The 22,996-nt window shown below is 43.6% G+C and overlaps 1 protein-coding gene across 1 annotated transcript in view; it reads right to left on the reverse strand.

Annotated features, from left to right (window-relative positions):
- Positions 1–22,996, reverse strand: part of WNT2 (Wnt family member 2) — a 44,527-nt gene that overhangs the window by 6,033 nt on the left and 15,498 nt on the right. The window contains exon 4 of the mRNA XM_053553834.1: positions 15,579–15,843. Coding sequence (XP_053409809.1) covers positions 15,579–15,843 — 265 coding nt within the window. The remainder of the gene's footprint in view (positions 1–15,578; positions 15,844–22,996) is intronic.

Here is a 22,996-nt window from a genome sequence, read left to right on the forward strand (position 1 = left end):
AGGGCCTCGTGACTCTCTCTGTTTATCACAATCCACTCTGTGTTAGAATTATCTACAAAAATGTCATGTTGCCCTGCCTGTCAAGGATGACCGGGGAAGCAGCAGGGTTCAAGCAGGGCAGAGGGTTCAGAAAAGGAGGGGGGAGGGCAGAACTTGCTCTGTGTGATCGGCTTCCGAGAGCAGGAAGACCGGCCGGGGAATTTCATGAGGACAGGAAGGATGGTAAAGGGCCGGGGTCAGGGTAGAGGATGGGTCAGCCAGGGATGGCCCTGAGCCTATATCATGCTGAAGAAGCAAAGGGCTGGAAAAGGCAGCAGCGGGGGCTGGATTCAGGGCAACCATCAGGACAGTATTTAAAATTACTGAGAGTGCAGAAAGGATGCCCTGCCAAATGCTGCCTCTTAAAAGCACACTGGTTATTTCCTTCAATAAACATCTAGTAAAAACAGACATGTGTAAGACACTGTGTGGCTGCTTGGGTTTTGGGGTGGTGGGGAATAAAATAACTAAGACCCAGTTACTCTTCTCAAGGAACTCATAATGTGGTGCTGAGGTAAACAGTGAAAGAGATACTGCCATGACTTGAAGATAATTGTTTCACTTGCTGAAAACCTACTGGGACCCACAGTAGAGTCACGTGCAAAGCATCACATCAAGCAAAGCTTAAAGACTGTTCAGTGAGGTTATTTACAGCTTGGACAATCAGGGTTCAATCCTAGCTTTGCCACATTATTAACTGTGTGACTTTGGGCAAAGTACTTAATCTTGTTTGGCTTTAGTTTCCTTCAATGGGAAATTGGGATTAAAAACAGCTATTTCCTCACAGGGCTTGTGTTTAGGATGGAATGAGATAATGTGTGAAAGTGCCTGGCATAATAAATGGTCACTAAATGTTAACCATCCATGCATTCATTGAGCAAGTGTTTTTTGAGTGACTACTACATGCTAGGTACAGTTCTGGAAGCCTGGGATATATCGGTGAATAAGGTAAAAATCTTGCCCTGAGGAGTTTTTATTCTAGGAGGCATGAGCCAAGAATAAGAGCTAACTTCCTTCCTTCCCTCCTTCCTTTCTTTTATTTTTCTTTCTTTCTCTCTCTCTCTCCTCCCTTCCCTTTCTTTTCTTGAGATAGTCTCACTGTGTTGCCCAGGTTAGAGTGCCCTGGTATCAGTCTAGCTCTCAGCAAACCTCAAACTTCTGAGTTTAACCAATCCTCCTGACTTAGCCTTCCAAGTAGCTGGGATTACAGGCACCTGCCACACACCTGGCTAAATTTTTCTATTTTTAATAGATAGGGGGTCTCACTCTTGCTTAGGCTGGTCTCAAACTTCTAAGCTCAGGCAATCCACCCACCTTGGTCTCCCAGAGTGCTAGGACTACAGGCATGAGCCACTGTGTCCTGCCTGGTCACAAGCTCCTGACCTCAAGTGATCCTCCTGCCTCAGCCTCCTGGAGTACTAGAATTACAGATATGAACCACTGCACCTGGCCAATAATGATATTCCTTAGCATTAATATTAATAGTAGCAAGACCAGAAAAAGAGCCATGATCTACGGTTTTAGAGAGGAGGGCATTAGAGGTAGGATATTAAGGAGGAGTAGAGGATCTGCAGGTAGATAGTGGGGAATACAGCATTCCAGACAAGGGAGACCCTCCTCGCTGAAATCCCCAGGGCAGGTTCACAAATGAGTATAGATTCGAGGCTAGCTAGGCAGCACAGGGTAGGGGTTGCGGGGAGGCATTGGGCAAAGAGCTTAGAGAGGGAGGTTGGAGCAACAAGTTAACAGTTGTCCACCAATTGTGAGGAGGAATGGTCAGAGACTGACAGTTTGTTTTCACACGATCGGTTGTCCACCTTGACCAGATGTGAAAACTCGCTCCCTGACCCAACCCTTTGGTTTAAAGTAACTTTACACCATGCTGCAGGTTGATTTTTATTCTATGGTGGGTGGTGGGCTGCTCTAGAGTTTTAATCACAAAAAACTACATGAGGATAAGTCTGGAAGAACATTTTGGGTGGGGAGGGAAGGCTGGACGCTGTTGGAATAGTCCAGACAAGAGACAATGAGAGGAGACAGAAGCAGGACAAATGTTGGACAGGCTGACGAGGGCGAGTCACGAGAACTTGGTGACTCACGGAATTAGGGATAGAGATATTGCCAAGCAGGAAAAGACTGAAAAATGTTCCTTGGGCTTCATGACAGGGAGGTAACTGGGGCTTCCTTGATGAGAACAGTTTCAGTAAAGAGTGGAAGATGATCCCGCAGCAGGTTGAGGAGGGAACGGAGGGGAAGACACGGAGAGGCAGGTGCGGGCCCAGTTCCCAGGGAGCCTGGTTATGGAGCAGGCGGCATAGAACACAGCCATGAGGAGCCATGAGGAACCATGAGGTCGACCAGGTGACCGGGGATTGTTTGGGGCTGCTGAGTCCTTCTGTTTCCTGCTGGTTCCTTACGCAGCAATAGATCCCTGATGCCAGGTTGTCAGTTGAGACTAAGTGTTCATTTATAAAAAGTATAACAATGATAAAACAAAAAACGAGCCAATGCTATTAGAAGTATGAGAAGTCGTTTTTCCTGGGGAGAAGAGAAAAGGAGGGTGGGGGAGGCTTCTGGAATACTGGGCCTCTTGGGTGGTGGATCTGGGCACTGGTTACATGGGTGTGTTCACTGAGGAAATTTGCTGTGCTATACACATGGGACCGTGCACTTGTCGGCATGCATTTTATATTTCAATACCAAGCTAAGAAGAGAAAGGTGGTCATGTTGGAGGCGGAAGAAGGGAAGGAGGGAGACGAGGAAGGGTGGATGAGAGAAAAGAAGAGGAGAAAGGTGGCAGCTGCACCTGTGCCGGCCAGGAAATGAGCACTGCTCTGTAACAGGCGGGGAGCAGGGTGCGCGCCCTGTGGCTGGAACACTGCGTTCAGCAGGGAGCCTGGCAGGAGATGGGGCTGGAGTGGTGGAGGATCGGGTTTAAACTGCAGCTGGAGGGCGGTGCGGTGCTGCTGAGGACTCGTGCCCAGGGCATCGCGATCTGATGGGTGCTTCTGAAGGATCACCAAGCGTGCAGGCTGCATGGAGCGAGGGGGCCGGAGGGAGGGGCCAGGGGACAAGTTAGAGACCAAGACTGTGCCCGGGGAGAATGAGGAGCAGCCTGGTGAGGGTGGTGGCAGTGGGAAGGGTAGAGGCAGGATGGGCAGCCACATGGTGACTGAGTGGCTGGCTGGGCAGTGGGTGAGAAGAGTCCTGAGGGTTCCTCAGGTCCTGGTGTGAGTGACTGTGCTGGCGCTGGTGACTCCCTGAGCGGGGGAACGCCTGGGGAGGGGCTGGCTTTGAGAAGAGATAATGACTTCAGTTTTCAACATGCGGAGTTTGCTGTGACTGGTAGCATAGAAATGTCTGCAGGCCATACTCTCTGGGACTCAACAGAGGGGCTGGGATGGAGACACAGACTGGGAAATCTTCTGCCCAAAGGTGGTGACTGAAGCTGTAGGTGTGAATGAGACCCTCAGTGGGCACAAAGAGCGTTCTCACTTCACATCCAAACGCGACTGTACATTTTTACCTTTTTGTGTTTTGTTCCTAAGCCCTGCACACCAGTAAATATCCTTCACTTCCACTGAGCTGCAGCTGTCCAAAACAGGAGTCCACTACCATCACAATTCTTTATGCCCCTTGGGGTGGTGGGCTTAGGCAGCAAGGACAGGCAGGCAAAGTGTCTCGTTGCTGACTCAGGCTGGGGGGCTCTTTCTGACATCTAACTTGGTGGTCTTTTCCTAGTGGCTCGAAGCCTAATGAGGATTGAGCTGATGGTCTAATCGGCTCAATGGTTGTGGTCCAGTGGTTATGGTGTCTCTTGTCCCCCAGAGGCAGAAGACTGGATGGAAGGCTTGCTCAGTAGAGTGACTTCAACACCATCAGAATTCAGAGAGAGGAACAAAGCCGGGAGCGCTGACAAAAGCTTAACTGAGAAGTGGTTTCAGTACAGGAAACAAGACTATGGTTTCAGTAGTTCACTGCACAGTTATAAACTGCTGGCAAATACAACTAATCTGCCCCCCAAAGGCTGCCCCAACAGGGCATCAGGGCATAATGAGGGCCCAGAAGAAAGAAGATGAGAGAGGGTTTTTGAGGATTGAAAGCCACCAAAGTGAGATCAGTGCTGAGGTTATACCTGGGGGCACCAGGGAAGGGGCCAATAGAGCAGGGAAGAGCAGTCTCTGAAGGTGGAAGGGAGGATGAGGTGGCCTAGTGATAGATGACAAATTGGCCCTGCTTTAGGTTTGGATCGAATTAGATCTAATGGCCGGCTATACAGCAGAAAAGCAGATGTGACACTTGTCATTTTAGCAGAATATGTAGCCATTTCATCAAAACTCTTGAAAGAGAATTTTGGGAGTGTAGAATCTATATGCAGTTTGCTGGTGTTACTTTCCCTTACTGAATTATAATAAAGACCCATTGTTATTGATGGCATTAGAACTATACTCTCTCAAAGACCCTCCATCAGTCTTCCCCAAACACAGCATCACCATTATGCTTAAAATAAATGAATCAAGACTATGCATTTATGTGTGTGTGTATTTTTTTTAATGAAAGGGAGCCACTGAGTTTTATGTCTGCCTATTTGTTTAGTTCTAAATATTTGGAACACATAGTGCCAGATCATTTTTTCCAAATCAGAGAGTCACTCATCCCTGTTCTGGTCACAACAGAAACAAACCCAGTTACACCTATCAGCCTGAAACGCACAGGCAAGTTTTACATTTTCCAAGCTGGAAAGTTCATCCATATTTTCCTTTCTTTTCCTTTCCCCCACCTTCATTCTTCTTCCTTCCTTTTCCTCTACCTCCTGTTTTACTCCCTTTCTTTTACTTTTGTTCATATCTGGAGCCGATATTTATGGAGCACTTGTGTGGGCGAGGCCTTGTGATAAGTATTTTAATTGCCTTATTTCATTTAATTCTTACAGCTTTATACAGAAGGTACTTTTACCATCACCATTTTAGAGAACAGGAAATAGAGATTCAGGGACGTTAACCTTGCCCAAGCTCACACAGCTAGCTGGTGGCAAGGTCAAGATCTGCCCTTCCACAAAGTGCCCTGTCCTGGTGCCCAGATGGGCGCCAAAAAGCAGGTTCCCTTCTAACAGTATGTGACCAGTGGTGTAGTATCTTCCTGCTCTCTCCCTTAATTCTTTTATCTAATGAAGAACTTGCAAAAGTCCTGACATGTAACTTTTTTGAAAAGAAGCCTGTTTTTATCCGCTCATAATATGCTATTGACTATTAAGACATCTGAAGTTAGGCAAGAAAATGTAAAAGCGACTAACATGGCGTCAGTAGTTTTTGCTGCATTTTCCCTGTGCTGGCATTCAAAGGAGATTCCTGTAACCTTTTTAAGGACTGAGAAGTATTTCTTTGCAATGCTAGGACACACATCTCCAAAATGCATGTGCCCTCAGGGTGGTTTTTACATCTGTCACTGGTGCAAATGGGAAGAGCCCCCCTCTAAGAAGAAATTGATGGTTCAAGGAAGCCAATAGCATCCATTCCTACCTCCTCAAAAATGGAACGACTTCACGTGATCACTTGCCCAACTCTTCATACTTCATTCTAAGATTCTCTGAGCCCTTTTAGCAATCAACTTGATGTTTATAGGGCAAATATTTTCACCACACCATATCTACAAAAGCATGTGTGATTGGCTCTAAAAATCCTCCAAGGGAGACATTTAAAAAATATTTTAAATTACTGGTCCTATCATTGGAGTATCTCACATGATACTTTAAAAGGATAAACATATATGTGGATGCTTCACATTGAACATGTTTATTCTACAAAATCATTCCTATTGCTTTATAATATTATTTCATATTGCACTTTGATTTACAAGTTCACATATGACAGAAGTGACAAGTTGAAAGCTCATTTCCCTGACTTCCTTTTGCTTTATATTTGTGAAGTGTGCCCACATGTGTGGCCTGTCTGGCCACAAGAACCCAAGCTCAGACTCCAACCTTCTTGTCAACTTTTTATCAAGGTGCTATGAGGTCATCTGTCTAAACTGTGTCCAGAAGATCGTGGCAGACTCGGTAAGGTTTAGGAATGTCCATTTTGTGGGCAGGTGCTGTCCCAGTCAGATAGACCTTACTCTTCCCCAAGTGTGCCGTCCTCATCCTGACTCGTGTAAGAGCTCACATGTGCGTGGGGAAGGAGGATGAAGAATCAGAGTTTCTAAATCAAATATGTTCAGGACCACATAACACACTTTTTGGTGGAGCAACATTGAGGGAACTTTAAAGACTAAAGCATCCCATCCCCAGAGCTATAAAATTAATAATGGAGTCAGGGTTCCCAGTGTAAAAACATTTCTGTCTCCACTAACATGCATCTTCCTGACAGCAGAGGAGGAGCAGAGGGGCTCTTGCTAATAGTTCCCAGACCCATAGTTCTGGGACTTGGAGCAAGGGCTCCCTCTTTCTCTCTCCCTCTCCTCTCTCTCTCTGGATAGGCCCGAGTCTTTGGAAATTCCTGCCACTGCAGGCTGACAGAGGCCCATATGTTGACTATTAGAGCAAATGGCAAGATTCACTTAAGCCTGTCATCCAATAGGCTGTTTCTCCTCTGCTTGACTTACACGTTGTCATGAATGACACAGATTTATTGAGGTAACAAAAAAATGTTAAAGAGCAAATGTTAGAGACCGCACATCCATCTACAAGCGAGGCCTACCCCTTCCTCACATTCAGGATTGCAAAGCTAAGCTACTTAGGAAAGACAATATACCCAAATTATCTCAGATGGTTTGATTCAATGTTTCCCTAACTTGGAAAAATTTGATTGGCACAGGAAAGCATGTCCCATTAAATTAGTAAACCTTAAAATGGAATTAAAGTTGTTACAGTCACACTGAATGAGGCTTTCTGCATCTGGCACTACCTAGCCTACCTGAAGTTACTTCCCAGTGCCCCTCACCTGCACCCTCTAACCAGGCCATCTCCTCACTATCCCACTGAGATGACTTTCCAATATCACAGCCCTACAGCCCACCTCCTCATAAGAGTCACTCTCATCAGCTGCACTGGCCTTTCCTCTACTCCTTTCCAATGAAATCTTCCCATCCTTCAAAAGTCAGGCCTACTTTGGTATCTTCCATAGAGGGCTCCCTGTCCCCAGGCCCAGCTGACCTCCTTCAAAGGTCTGTGCTGCATATTGTGCATTTGGGCTCAAGAAACACTTATTCATTTCTCATGCATTTGTCTGCCCAAGGACAGAGGTTAAACCTTATGCTTTCTTCTGCTCAGGTGGCCAATACCTATGGGCTGATTCATTAAATATTAAATTAAAAGCAATTTCTTTTTTTTTTTTATTGTTGGGGATTCATTGAGGGTACAATAAGCCAGTTACACTGATTGCAATTGTTAGGTAAAGTCCCTCTTAAAAGCAATTTCTTAAAAATGAAGATCAGCCTTCCCCATCTAGGGAGTGGTCACCCAGCCTTTAGACACTACAGGGGTAGCAGACCAGCTAAACCTCGTCTCTATTTAAATTGTCTCCCTTGGTATAGACAAAACACATACAAGAAAGGTGAAACATTTTTAAATGATCAATATTAAAAATGACCATTTGAAGGGAGTTTGTGACATCAAGGTAAGGTTCTGTTATTGCAAATTTGATTAAAATTAATTAATAATTAATTCACTCACTTTTTGAATCACAGGAACCATAGAAATTGCTAGATGAGATACCCAAATTTTAAGAGAACCAGAGAAGTTAATTTGTTTATGGGTACCCAGTTATTAATACTAATCAACAGAATCAGTAATAGGTAGCAATTTGTAGCACCAAAGTCTCCTAATAGATCACGTATGGTTCTTTCCTCAATATTATGAAATTTGCATATCTTTAAGGAAGAGATTTACCAGTTTTCATGAGGAAAGCTTAAGTGAAGTAAGCAAATTATTTTAATGTATTTAACATCATCCTTTCCTTAGTAACTCATTAATATGGTTAGTAGAAAGGAGTTTTTTCTATTTCCGAAAGAAATGGACATCTATTTGGTAAATTCTTTGCTGTTAGTAGTTCAAATTATGTCCAAGAATTTGAATAAGAAATGAATGTTTCCTTTCTGAAATTTCTTTTTTTTTTTTTTTGAGAACCTCCCATTCTTTTTTTTCTTCCATTTTCACAATTCAGTCAGATTGCCACCGTTTATTAATTCAAATCAGGCAATATTTTAGTGTATCCTAAAATTACGCTAATTTTACTAAGTTTATATTTAGAAAGATAACAGATTTCTATACCATGCCTGTAACATAAAATAGCATTGGATAGAAAAAATATTTTTGGTTACACTAACCATAAAATTATGAACTAACCATTGATCTCACTGACAGTAGTAAGTGAAAAAGGCCCCCTAAAGAGAACAGAGTATCTGATGGCAGCTAAAAGCGATGGAGATAGCCTGCTGATGCATCATTTATTTGAGATTTTTATCTCTGGGGAAATGGCCAGCAAGGAACATCTTAAGCTCTGTAAATGTCCCACTAATGCACTTGAATATGAGCAAAGTTCCATTTAACATTAAGCCTAAATGGAAATTTTCACAGGCCATGTATCATAAGGCAGGCAGTGAGGAGCCAAGACATGGCTCTGTAATTTTCTGCAAAGAAACAAAGTTATCTTTAAGCTATGACAGGGCACCAACATAGGGAAGAATTCAGATAATACAAGGAACTCCTATTTTATGTCATTAATAACCTCCCATTCAATTCAACTCAGCACATGTTTATATCCTAGGTGATCCGCAGATATGGAAAGTCTCACAGAGTGTGACTTGTCCAGCGAACAAGACGTAACAATTCCTGCCATGGAGGAATCTCCAATGGAGTCCAGTGGGACAGGCAAGCAGCACACTTATACTGAAACCAAGTCACTACCCGCTGTGGCAGGTGTGATGAATGAAAAAACAGAGCTGTGTTTGGACCTAGGGCTGGCAGCGAAGACAGAGAAACAGATAGGTCCTTGCAACTTTCAAGAGATCCTGGTGACACACTGGATGATGGAGGTGAGAGGAAAGCGGAGGAATGAAGGAATGAACGACTCGGGCTCGTGGCTTCACCACTGGTGTGAGTGGCAGAAGTATTTTCTGAGACAGGGAGCACTGAGGGAAACAAGTTTTGGGAGTTTCGTTTGGAACAGAGCAGGCGGATATAATGTGGGGAATCTGAGCAGAGCTGTAAAGCAGGGGACAGGCTACAGGATGAGGGCAGGGAAGAAAGGTGAAGACAGGGGTGGCATTTAAAGCCACAGAACCCAAGAAGACCCAACCAGAAAGAAAGTAGAGAGAGGAAAGAGGTCCTGACTGAGCCCAGAAGACCTTCAAACATTAGAAGAGCAGAAACCAGCCCTGACATTGAAAAGGTCCAGCTATTGGGGCAGGAGGAAAAGCAGGGACGTGTGATGTTACTTGAGTCAAGGAAAGAGAACGGGAAGGAGAGAGAGGCTAATTGCATTACGTGTGGCTAAAGAGTTTGAAGAGAGGGCTCAATGGGTAATAATTGATATTAATTATACATCATAATTAATAATTGCCTATGAACAGTGTGACTTATAAACCTCACCAAGCCGTTTTTATGCAGTTTCCCTCTGGTCTAGATATCTTTGAAATAGTGTATTAGTTTCTGCAAGCCTCAAAGCAGAAAGAGATGAATAACTTATTCTTTACATTGTAAAAATGACAAATATGAGATAAAACCTGTAAGAGTGTAATGAAGTAAGGACTGAACCTAAAACACACCACTTTCTTGTCAAAGCTGAGGGTTCCCCGACACCCAGATGGCGTCCCAGTGCCTGGCTAGTGCTTCAAGGACCACGATGAAGAGGAGGAAGCTAAGCAGGCAAAAACTGGGCCTTCTTCCTTCCTCATCTTTGCATTCCCAGGGCTCATAATAGTGTCTGGCACAAAGAAGCTCAATAAATATTTGTCCAGTGACAAATGAGTTACCTAAGACATACTGGCGGGAACACCACATACTGGTATCTAAATAAGGTCCGCCCATTGCTATTGGCTGACGCGTTGGTGGCTCCTGCCCATTGCTATTGGCTGACGCGTTGGTGGCTCCTGCCCATTGCTATTGGCTGACGCGTTGGTGGCTCCTGCCCATTGCTATTGGCTGACGCGTTGGTGGCTCCTGCCCATTGCTATTGGCTGACGTGTTGGTGGCTCCTGCCCATTGCTATTGGCTGACGTGTTACCAGCTCCCTTGTTTTTATTCCACTGCTGGGACACAACCACTGTTTATCGGGTCCTACAAACCAGGCCACACACAGGACTGCTAGACCACCAATTCCTGAAAACCATGATCTCGATGGTATTCCCTTGGGTTCTGAGTTTTGCTTGCCAGACTTGATTTATGTGGGAAAAAAGTGATAGCTGAGCGCTCACACTGTTCACAGCCCGGAGCTGTGAGGCAGGTACCGGGTCTTCAGCAGGCAGCAAGTTAAACAACTGCTGCTCTCCATTTGTTTTTTGAACTTGACTAGAGAAGAGGTGGAGGGTTGCTTGCTTCCTACAGTGGGACAGGAGACCTCAGGGTGACCTCTGGCCCAGGTCAGGGTTTTTACATCCTAACCAAAGTGGGCTGTGATTAGGTGCAGACGCTTTCTCTAGAGAGGACAGCGGCATTCCTTAGTTAGAGATGAAACTATCTCTAGCTCAAGGACTTCTTTGATTTGCAGATGCCTGGGGCAATAACCAAAGTAGATAACCACAGAGCCGCAGAATACTCATCCCAGAAAGCCTGGCTTTCAAGATCTAGTCTCCAATTTGGCCTGTAAAGTGTCATGAGCACAACGTCACATGCTTGTAGATACTCTTCAAATCTGAGCAGCACGGGAGAGTAATTACAGGTGAACCTCAGGGCACTCGCCTTCTTCAGTTGAAGACTAGGGGGAAATGTCTTTTGATATTGTTGCCATAATAATATCTTCCTTAATGGGTTTTGGCGCTTTCTCTTTCTGAGGAACAGTTACAGACACTGACACTTAAAAACTCGAAAGGCTTCTAATTGAAATGGGCTTCACGGCAACTTAAGCTAAACGTGGGTGCAGCTGGACTCCGTTCACTCTGGACCTCTCTGAAATGAGAGGCATCGCCGCCTGTAAAGCCCCATGTCCTCATGCTGCCTCCTTACCCCACAGGACTACCACACTGTGCACCCGTGCGTGCTCACACATACAGACAACACCCACATTTCAGGAGCTAAAGGGTACTGTAAGAAAGGTATGGATTTTTGTTTTGATTTTTATTTACTAATCTATTTTGTTTAGTTTACCACTTACTGGTCATGCAATCTGGGGCAAGTTAGGTAACTTTTCAGAGTCTCACTTTACTTCTTTGTAAGTGCAGGTGAGAGAAAATCAGAGATCAGGCACAGTAGGTGCAGAGCACAGGGCCTGAATTTCAGCAGGAACTCAGCCAGGGTTCCCATCCTCCTTCTCCAGCTAAGTCTGCTCTCACCCAGAACCCCCCAGGCCTCAACTCTGCAATTCTTCTTATTATAATTTACGAGTTGTGGTATCGTTGTTTCAGGATTTCCCTAGTGGGCTGACTCGATAACTTCTGTCAACCGAATTCTAGAGAAAGTTGTGATAACTGAAATTATTTTAATTTGTTAACTTGTAATATAAGAGTGTTCCTGAAGATGCAAGGCCTAAATGTGAAAGTATAACCTCCTTATACTGTGCAAGCCAGAGTGGGGGATATATTTGGGTAACATTTATCTAGACCTCCTCATATAAAGACTTGTTTGTTTGTTTGTTTGTTTTTTCATTTGTAAGAGATAAGGGACTCCAAAAAAGGTAAAGTGTCTTTCTGGATTTCTTCTTACCTAATACTTAGGAAAATTAGGAATCATGGGTGATAACTGATCTTTCAAATCATTATACATTTAAATCTGAAAAGCATACAGAATCTCCAATTCAATAGGACTCTGAAGAGGCCCTCACTTTGGAAAACAGTGAACTAGACCTATACACTATATCAGCTAAAAAGAAAAAAAAAATTGACAAAACAACACAGCTCACATCAGTCAACAAATCATTTTGAACAGAAAGTAGTTTCTGACCAGCAAGAATAAAGCCAGTCCATTCTAAATACTAGTTACACGACCATATTCTCTTTGCTCATCACCAATGCCTTCCATTTGGCAAGTAGAAAGAAGGTCCTCATTAAATTTAATATTAAATGTTCATGATTTAGAAACCAAAAACAATGATTTAAACCAAAACCCAAACCAAATAAAACAAAATAACCACAGCAAAGCAAAGTGGGTGGTGTGGGATAAAATGTCAAGAAGGGTTAATGAAAAAAAAGAAAAAAAAAAGAAGGGTTAATGCCATTTTTAAAAGAGAAAATGCAAAAAATAGAAATCATATGTTACTTGATTTAAATTTTACTACAAAGTTTTGATTTTTTTTAGACCCTGATGACAGTACATTTCAAACATATGCTAGAAAACAGGCCTTCCCTAACATAGCATGATTTTAGTGCTGGGGAGCACATGCTGGGTGGTTTTTATTGCAGCCTGAGAGAGTGGGATGCTACCACACTTGAAGGAGAGGCTCCTGCATTCCACAGGCAGTGATGAACAGGAAGCCTCCCTCTTCCTGGTCATGCCCTCACCCACTGGCAGAGGTTAGAGGCTACTCCCAGATGACTCTGTACCCACAAACTTCTGCACCTGTTTTTGACTGACTTGCTAGAGCACATACTATAGACGCCTCTAACAGAAAATGGCCAGGATAAAGCCTCATGTGTAGAAGGCTATGGCTATTAGTCACATGACCAAGAGCAGGGCCCTCGGCAGCTCTGTGGGTTAAGGAAGCATTCTCCCGTAAAAGCTGCATCCCGTACATGAGGCTGTTTGTACGTGGCTCCAAATGTAAACAATAAACATTCTTTTAACAATACTGACTTTTGTTTACATGATATCAAATACCTTGAATCATATTTTTCACTAAAAAATCATCTGATGGTCAACAGAATTAAAAAGAAACATTGCAAGGTCTGCATGGATAACTCTGGTACTTTTTTGAGGCCCAGCTAAAAGGGGGCATTAATTAAAAACACAGTTCAAATAACTTATGAACAATTTAGGAATCTTACTGGAAATCTGATCAAATACATTAGAATGACTACTTAAAAAAAGAAAAAAAAGAACAGGGTGGATCTTAGTTAACACCAGCCAAGAACAAAATTGCTCTTTTTTTAGGTCAGATAAACAAAAGAAGAGAACCAAGAGCTCAGATAAATTAGACAGCTTCCCTCAGAAGGCCGACACCTGCAGCTTCATGCCTGGTGCAGAGTGGGGAGGAGTGAAATGACTGGAAGGACAGATAGACTCAGTTTTAAGTCCCTGCTTTGTCACTTAATTGGCCACAAGTGGTAGGGTGGAATCTTTCACCTCTCCGAGCATCGGTTTCCTCTCTTATAAAATGGGATTTTAACGTTCTCACCTTATGGCCTCCCTGTAAGAATCAAGGAGGGAATGGAGATCAAGCCCTGGCTTGTGATGGGTGCTGCAGAGAGGCCTGCTTTTTTAGAATCAAGAAACAGAATTTCTTTCTAATACAGGAAGTAGTGAAAGCAAAGTACGCCAGAATAATTTAGTGACCTGAAGGGGCAGCAGGGATTAGAGTCAGGGTTCCATCTGTAGGGTACAAGAAAAGTATTTCATTTCATTGAATATCTACGAGGTAGTAAATATTCTTCAAATATAACCGCTTGCTTCGCCGTGCAGACTGTTTCAATCCAAAGAACCAGAAAAGATGTGCCGGGGAGGTCCCCTTGGGTTTGAAATAAGGCTTTTGCTGCACAAGGCCTCTCACATACATGTCCTGGGAGCAGGCAGGGGCAAGTGTGCAGTGCCAGGGTCAAAGCACAGGCGGTGGGGTCAGGCAGCTGCCCCTCCTACCAAGGAGATCTTGAGCAGACCACTTTTCTTACTTGTACAATGGGGATGATGATTTCTACAGCTGCTTATCTGACTTCAAAAACTAACATGTTAATTTGGTTCTTGGTTGGGTCGACCCATCCAGGAGTCACCCTCTTATTCTTTTTTTATTTTTTTCCTGTGTGTTTCCCCATTAACTATTTCCAGTGCATTGATGTCACAGGGCTGCTCTAAGGATTCAGTAAGATGGCGTGTGCAGTGATCTTATCCTGGTATCCAGCACATAGGAGTCAATACACAGGACCTAAAATCATCAAGAGACCATCATCTCATGTTCAGTTTGAGGAGGCTGAGGTTAAACAGAGAGTGACGGAGAGGGATAGCCAGACCCCTGGGACAATTCTGTACCAAAGAACAGGTTTCATGCTGATTCGCCTGAAACTTCAGCCTGACAGGTAGGATGACTTGTTAGAGGTCCCAAAGTGTGTCAGGAATGCAGCAGGGCACAGCATCTGGTCCTCTGCTTAGTCGTCCTTAATCCCTAGGCTGCGTGTACAAACCTGCTCAAATGCTACGAGAACCAGCTCAGCAAACCAGGAAGGAAATTCAACCATTCAGGGGCAAAAAGAGGCATTGGCCTCCTTGTGACATTCCCTGGTAACCCTGCCCTTGGTCAGTCTAATGTTAGTACCCACCTGCTAATTGCACTGTTTTCCTGGTGCCTTTGCAATTATTTTGGAATGAACAAAGAGAAAACTCAGAATCTAAATTAGAGATTGACTTTTCTGATAATGAATTCCCTTGTTTTCTACCATGTCTGAGAAATTAGCTTGAGCCCATGTGGGCTGTGGGCTCCCGTCACCTCCTGTCATCTCAGACTTGGACTCACTTTGGACCAGAAGAACAAAGCAAAGAACAAGCCAAACCCAGAGTTCAGGGCAGATCAGGATGGTGACAACACAAGATGGGGGATGGGGAGGGTGGAGGGAGGCAGGAATGGCTGCTGTGCTGAGCCTGACGGAGCTGGTCTATGAGTGAGTTCAAGACAGAGAAGGTGCCATCTGGATTGGAAGTGTCCCTCACACAGCACTTAAACCTTGCTCATCCACAGCCAAGGGATGTGGGGATGATCCTTGCATTTTAGTATTTGGCAACTTCTAGGCACATTGTAGACAGCAAGGAAGGTAAAGTAAGGCACTTTAAGAAGAGGGTAAATTTAAAGCCCCTTTCTTTCCATGGTCACAAAGGAAAGATACATTGCAAAGCTGTGGGATCACCTGAAAGATGCTGGCCTGCCAATATAGACAGTGGACATCAGTCTGCTAACTAGACTTTTGCCCAGGCTGAAGAATTTTGCTAATCTGCACATTTTGACTTTTTTGGCTGTACATTCTTAGTTGGGTTCCCATTTCTGAAGAATATATACATTATTTATCTGTGTAGAATCAACCCATTTCTCCAGGTGCTCAGGAGGGCTCTCTGTGCAGTTTCAGTGCAAATTATAAGGAACATGAGCTTTAAACCTTAAGGCAGCAGGCTGAAAGTACACAGCCTCATTTAAATAGTGGAATACTGATCATTGAAAGAAGTAGGTGCAGTCAATAACATATTTTGAACTTACCTGCCTCACGGTCCCTGATACAGTAGTCTGGAGAATTCTCAAAATACACGAGGTCATTTTTTGTTGGTTTCTTAAACCTCTTGTTAGCTACCGTGAAGCCAGTGCCATCCTGGTTCATGACCACCTGGATGGCTCCATTGTACTTCCTCCAGAGATAGGAGCCCGTCTTCCTGAAGTCGGCCATGGCCAGCCAGCACGTCCTCAGGGTACAGGAGCCACTCACACCATGACACTTGCATTCTTGTTTCAAGAACCGTTTTACAGCCTGCCGGGAAAGACAGGGGCAAGTTCAGCAGAGTAGACACGTGTTACAACTTCCCTTACCTCCAAGCAATCAGGAAGTGACCCTAAGGACACTGGATCTTGGGGCTAATGACTGAGAGATGCTGGAGCATCACTTCTCACTTGCCAATCACTTGAGTCACACTGTGCTGACTGGGGTCAGTGGGCAGAGGCTGGGGAGGCTGTGCTTAACTGAATCCTCACTATTTGATAGGGTACATGGCCCGTTTGAAGAGTGAGGAAACAAATTATTTTCTAAAGAAATATGGCTTGATTGTATTAAAATGTGTACCACTACATATTCTTCAAATTAGATTAACAAAGTAATTGCTAAGTTTTCATCTTTCAATAAACCAATAATAGTAATTGCTACTATTTATGGAGTGCTTTCTAAGCTCCAGCACTAGACTGATGCTTTACACACTCTATCTTAATGACCTGCATCTTCTCAGCACTCCCATGCCTCCATATTTATTTTGCAAATGACTGAGGATCAACACTTAGAGAGGCTACAGCTCTTGCCTACAGTTGCATAACCAAAAAAGGACAGAGCCAGGCTGCACCGAAAAGTCAGTTAGTGACCCAAGGCTGGCATTAAATTAGGGAGATGATCCCTCAAACCCGGCAAAGTTATTCAGTTTAGCACAGGGCTGGGTTTGCTCTGATCTTTCTTAGAAAGGACACAAAGGACACTGAGACAAGCCCATCTCAGCTGGCTCCCCACAAAGTATCCCTCTTCTGTGCACCTGAGGTCTGTGGCCCTGGGAGGGGACAGGTGGGCCAGGAGCTGTCCAAGGGTGCTTCTGCTTTTGTCTTGGTCTGAGCCGGCTGTGCTAGCTGCACCAGCCCCCAAACGCTTTGATAAGAGCTCTCCCACCCTGGCCCATTTCTCCTTAGCTAAGTGAAAAGAGTAATTAGTGCTCATGGTCCTCCTAGCAACCCTGATCTACTGTTCTTCCCATTTTACAAATGAGGGAAACTGGGATCAGGGAGGTAAGATGACTTGCCCAAGCTTGGTAATGTGAGTTGGGGCCTTGGCACCCCGATATTGCTTCCTGCCCCCAGAGAAGTCTGTGATCCTGTTACATCTGAAATCTGTCCTCTTTAGTGTGAGGCAGCCATAGAGGGCAAGGACAGAGAAGTAAGCAGAAAGAAGTTCATTAACTTGGCCCTCCAAGTCAGAGGAACCTAAAGGATATCTTGGCATGTACTTCCTCTCTAGAATTATACCAGCCAGTACGCTCCCCCACTTCTATATTCCAGGTGATTGGTATGAGGCTCACTGGATGAGCTGGATGGCAGGCCTGTGCCTTCAATGCAACCTGAGCATTGCCATCTAGGCTCCAGAATCTGCCCTCCATGGGTCCCACTTGTTCAAGAGTTTTCCCTCCTAAGATCTCAGATAGCACCAAACAAAACTCCCTCCATGCCAGGTGCCATCCCCCTTCCTCAGCCTCCTGAGTAGCTGGGACTATAGGCTCCCACCACAATGCCTGGCTCGTTTTTCTATTTTTAGTAGAGATTTGGTCTTGCTCACTCAGACTGGTTTCAAACGCCTGAGCTCGAGCAATCCACCTGCCTTGGCCTCCTGGAATGCTAGGATTATAGGCGTGAGCTGCTATGCCCAGCCCCAAGCTTATTCCTTTTAAAACTAGGTTATTCACTTGTAAGTAATACTTTAAAAACAAGAAATATTACTGCCCTTCCTTTATAATGCTGAGTTTCCAGGTGCGAACTTCAAAGCTGATATTTTCATATAATTAATCAAAGGATTTGCATATGAATTTAAAATTGGATCTTAAAAACACAGCCTTTGAACTCTTACCAACACAAAGGCAGGGACAGACACTGTCGATCATCTGTGCAACCACCGTTTCCTCCCTTCCTTGCTGCCAGGTCTGCGCAGGTGTTGGGCAGCCTTGTACTTCAGAGGTCTTTCTCTGACCCCAGAGTAGCCTAAATCAATAATAGTCATTTTAATGTCCTGCCATGGATTTTTTTTCAGCTGCAGGTATGTACTGATTCAGTTTGGGTCAATATGATGTTAGAAGAAATCTCTTGGGAATCTTCTAAGAAGGTTTCTTCACTCTTTAAAGGAGGCACAAGGAGGAGAAAAATCTCGTCTCTGTCTCTAGGTGCTGTTTCCCACCGCAGGCTTCTTGGGACATGAGGGCAGCCGATGTAGGATGGGCAATAAGCTCAGACACACTCTTGACAGATGCTAAGAACTGGATTCTGGAGGATGTGGTTGAGCTGCTGAATGAACCCATCTTGGACCTGCCCTACCTCCAGACTTTTTATGATTCAAATAAATAAGGTTTTCTCATTATTCTGAGCCCTTAGGGTCTGGCTACTTGTAACTGAAGGTATTTCAACAGGTAAAATGGTCAGTTTTTGATTGTGGATTAATGATAGGTTTTATCTGACAAGCTGGAAGGAAAGTGAGATGGCTTCTCTGGTACTGGGTGTGCTCAAGCCTCCAGCCCCCACTGTTAACAGGCAACCTGTCTGTCCTCAATCACAGTTTGGGGCTACTTCCCCTCTTCTATGTACTGGGTTTGCAGACTTAAAATTCAAATCCTTAACCTTGAAGAAGAAAAGCCCTGCTCAATCAGAGAGGCAGGGGGAAGGGGATGGAAGCGGACGGTTTTAGAGGGCGGGGGAGGTTAAGAGTAGGATATGGGACTGAGACGCTCCAAGTGAGGCTTCCTGGTTTGGAACAATTCTAATATCCAAATGTTATGGTAACATTGCTACAATAACAGCCATTTGCTGAGTATTAACTATGTGTCCCGCTCCACATCAGGTGGTTTACTCACATTATCTCACGTAATCATTGCAATTAGGGTAAGTAAGTTGTTATTTTTTTTCTTCAACATTTTTATTTTATTTTATTTTATTTTATTTTATTTTATTTGGCTTGTCCCACAGCTTTATTTGAGGGATCCACACAAAGTATGTCTGCTTAGGGTAAGTATTATTTCCGTATTACACTTAGGAAAACCTGGACTCAGTGAAGAAAGTAAAATCCCTAAAATCACCAAGCTAGACAAAGGACGAACTGGGATGTGAATCAGATATGCATCACTTCCACATCTGTGCTAAAGAAAAAAAAAAAACAACATGAAATCCTAATATAAATCACATTATAACTTTTTGAAATTCTGAATTTTAATATTCAGATTCCCTCCATCCCTCTGAATAATCAAGAACTGACTGGATAAATATCACAGAGCTGTTATAATGGGGGGATAGAGAGAGAAATAAGAGGAGATTACAGAGCATCTTCCAAACTGCTGGCCATCAAAAGTGTATTAAATAGGCAATTCATAGAAGAACTATAGAGCACTAACTAAAAGATAAAAAGATGTTCAATTTTACCAATAATCAGGGAAATATGAACTAAAGTGAAACAATGCATCACCTTTTATTTTGGCTAGCAAATTAGCAAACAGCAAAAAAAGATGGTGTTAAGAGCCAAAAGAAAGAGGTGCTTTAACAAACCATTGGTGGGAGAGTATATTGATATGACATTTAAATGGAGAGTGTTTCTGCAATACCTGTCAAAATTTCCAATGTATATATCCTTTGGCTGGGTGATTCCTCTCTAGAAATATTTCCGGAAGTTTTGAAGGATACACACCTACATGGATGCCCACCACAGCTATTACATAATTAGTAAAGGAAAAATGAGGAAAAAATTTAAATGATATCTATAGGATCATAAGCTAAGCAAATTATGGTATATGCTTAATAATGAAACATCATGTGGTCCCTGAATAATGAGGCCGATCAGTCATACAGGCATAAGAGGAAGTTGAGTGTTGTAACAAAGCAAAACAAGGACCAATATGTGTGGGGTGGTCCTCTCTAAAGGCCTCTGCGTGTGTGCACACAGACGAAGAAGAGGAACACGTTTGTTTACAACATGGCTGCAGTTTGATGGGTTTCATGGTCTGGAAAGAGAGGGGAAAACAAAAAGAGTCAAACTACTCTTTACGGTAATAGGAATTCAAGGACTGTTCCCTGGGTACAGTGTTCCCAGAGCAGAGCAGTGCTCCCCCTTCCTGGGTACATATTAAAATCACCTGGAGATGGTTTCCAGGCCCTCCTCAATCTAGGTAAGGCAGAACCTGGTGGGGCCCAGGCCTTGACTGTAGGTACTTACTTGCTCTTTCTTACTCAAGAGCTTCCAATACATAGCCAGGGTTGAGAAGCTCGTCCAAACCCAGAAATGCAGAGGAAGGCTAGAGTCTGAGGGCCTGTGGAGGGCGGCAGAGGTGAGAAATATCCCTGGCGGGAGCCCACATTACTTTTCTGGGAACAGGGAAAATTGATCATTGAAGAAGTTGTTTCTTACCCTCTACATCCAAAAAGTCAGATTCTCCAGAAAAAAATGTGTCAGCAGCAGCAATCTCTGCTACTGTTGCTTTAGGGGGAATGAAAGATGGGCTGTGGCCAGTGTAAGACCTAAGTGCCCTTGGATGGATGGGTAAGTGGGCCATGGCAGGACGGGCTACAGGGGCAACCACTGGCTCTCCAGAGGTGCGGAGGTGGGGCACGACGAACTAGGGGGTTCCCACACACAGCCACTGGTGGAGGGAAAAATCTTATTTAGACGATAAAAGAATGAGTGACTAAAGCAGCGGACCTCTGTTCTGTAGTTACGTACTCTGCCGTATGTGTCTAGATGTTGATGCCAAAATTTTAAAACAATAATCATCTATGTAATATTGTAAGTATGGTGCCAGGGCTGCCTCTCCGTAGCTCTGATCCAATATCACAACCTCTGTGTCAATGAAGAATGTTCTTAAAGGGAATTTTGGTTTTCTTGTTTTACTTGCTACCAATGGCATTGATCACACCCTCACAATCATTCCATTACTTCCCATTTCCTGGGGGCTTGATGTTACTCCATCCTCTGCTTCCGACCCAGACTGGCTCCATCGCCGAGCCCTCTCTTCTCCTAGATGCCATGCTGTTTCTTTTTTAATTTGTTCCTGCTTTTTGCTACAGCATATTGTTGAGGTAACTCCTTCAAGGTGGATACATTTTTTGAATTCTTGCATGTCTAATATGTCTTCCTTCAGCCTTCATACTTGATTAATAGCTTGGCTGGGTATAGAATTCTGGACTGGAAATAATTTTCCTTCAAAACTTTGAAGGGATAGCACCACAGGCATTTGGCCTCTTGCGTTGCAGACGGAAGTCTGATATTTGGCTGATTCTTTGAAAACAGATTTGGGTTTTCATTTCACTTTGTATTTTTCTCCCATGAAAGCTTCTAGAATCTTACTCTCATTCCTATGCTTCAGAAATATCACAATATTCTTCCCCCATCAATCCTGTTCAGCACTCAGCAGCCCTTTCAATCTGAAATTCATGTTCTTTAGCATGAGACATTCTCTTTAATATTTTCCTCCCCTCTACTTTTTAAAGTCTTTCTTTGCGGCATTCACATTAGACACTGAATCAATCCTTTTGAATCAATCCTGTATGTCTTTTATGTTTTCTCTCATGTTTTAAAAATACTTTCTTCCTGGCTTCTTGAGGAAGAAATTCTATCAGAGTAACTAACCCTCCTGGTTCTCTGAACTCCATTGCTCCCGTCTCCCCAGAGGATAAATGATTTGTCCAACTGGTGAGTTTAGAGGAAGGAGCAGGGCTTGGGTGCTTGGGTTCTTTCTGGGACTCTGCCAATGTTTGGAAATGACTTACAATCAGCTCCTACCCTCAGCATGTGGCTCTCTGCAAGGGCTCCCAGGGGCCAGCCAGTGACATGTGAGTTTGCCTGGCTCTGGGGTGGGCTGCAAGGTGCTTCCAGGCCACATCCTCCATTGCAGCTTTTTTTTTTTCTTTTTCCCACAATGAAACTGAGTTTTAGTACATCCATCTGTCCATTTTTCAGGTGGTTTTAAACTCAAGTGTGTGGGGGGTTGTTTATGAACAGCCTTAAACTCTGTTTGTCTGGAGCATTTGTACTTTTTGAGAGATTTCTTTGGTCTTCTCTTCCGAGTTCTTGCTCTTAAACTGTCATTTTTTCAAAGCCTTCCTACTTATTTGTAGATGTTAATATCTTGCATCTCTGTGAGGAGATGAATTCACCTTTAAAAAAATTCTCTTATGGTTCCTAAACTACTACTTTTTCTTCTGGAGTCATATTCCTGAATTTTTTTTTCTTTCACACTGCTGAATTTAATCTAACATATGATAATCCTTGGACAGTCTCTTCATTTGCAAGAATAAGTAGTATAAAGGTATTTAGGGGCTCTGGCTATATAGGGTGGGCTTGTGGACCAGAGAAGTTTGCTTTCTGGTGAGTGGGTTTTATTCTGGGGACTCTTAACTGCAGATAGCCTGGGAGGTTAAATGCCAGACTGAGCAGTTTTGCTTATGGAGGGGGAAGGGATGAGATTCCTTATTCCATCTATGGATTTTTCAGTTAATTTCTATTTTCAGGCGCATGTCTTTCTCCAGGGCTTATTTTTATAGAAGTGCTCTCAGGGCATCTTGATCTCCTTGGCTTTTTTTTTGGTCACCTGCTGCTTTTTTTTTTTTTTTTTCTATATTGTAGCTTCTCTATTCTTCTTTATCAGTTACAATTTTATCATTTGCTTTCCAATTCCCAGAAATTCATTAAGCTGTTTCATTTCTTTGATTATTCATCTTACTGCTTGTTTAAACCATTTTTACATCCAGTGTTGTAATTTTAATGAGGTTTGGGAGGTAGAGGTTAAAACATGACATGTCCTTTCAACTTCTTTGAAATGTTCTGGAAGGTAACAAGGATGGTAAAGGAGGAAAGCTTCCCATTCTGTAATATTATACTTTTCTGCACTGCTCAGTTTGATACTTTTGTTGCTATGTACAAGTACCATTTCTCTAGTAGATGGAGAAAGAACATAAATAAGAATCAGTTGCAATGACTTGCTATCTCTAGTGTGCGGTGCTGAAAGCTTCATTCGAAACATTAGGGCCACCGGCACCTATAATTCTAGCACTTTGGGAGGTTGAGGTGGGTGGATTGCTTTGAGCTCAGTAATTCAAGACCAGACTGAGCAAAAACAAGACCTCATCTCCAAAAAACATAGTCCAGGCTGGACTCTGTGGCTCACGCCTGTGATCCCAGCACTCTG

Source organism: Nycticebus coucang, chromosome 11 (assembly GCF_027406575.1).
Source record: "Nycticebus coucang isolate mNycCou1 chromosome 11, mNycCou1.pri, whole genome shotgun sequence".
NCBI classification, from domain to species: domain Eukaryota; kingdom Metazoa; phylum Chordata; class Mammalia; order Primates; family Lorisidae; genus Nycticebus; species Nycticebus coucang.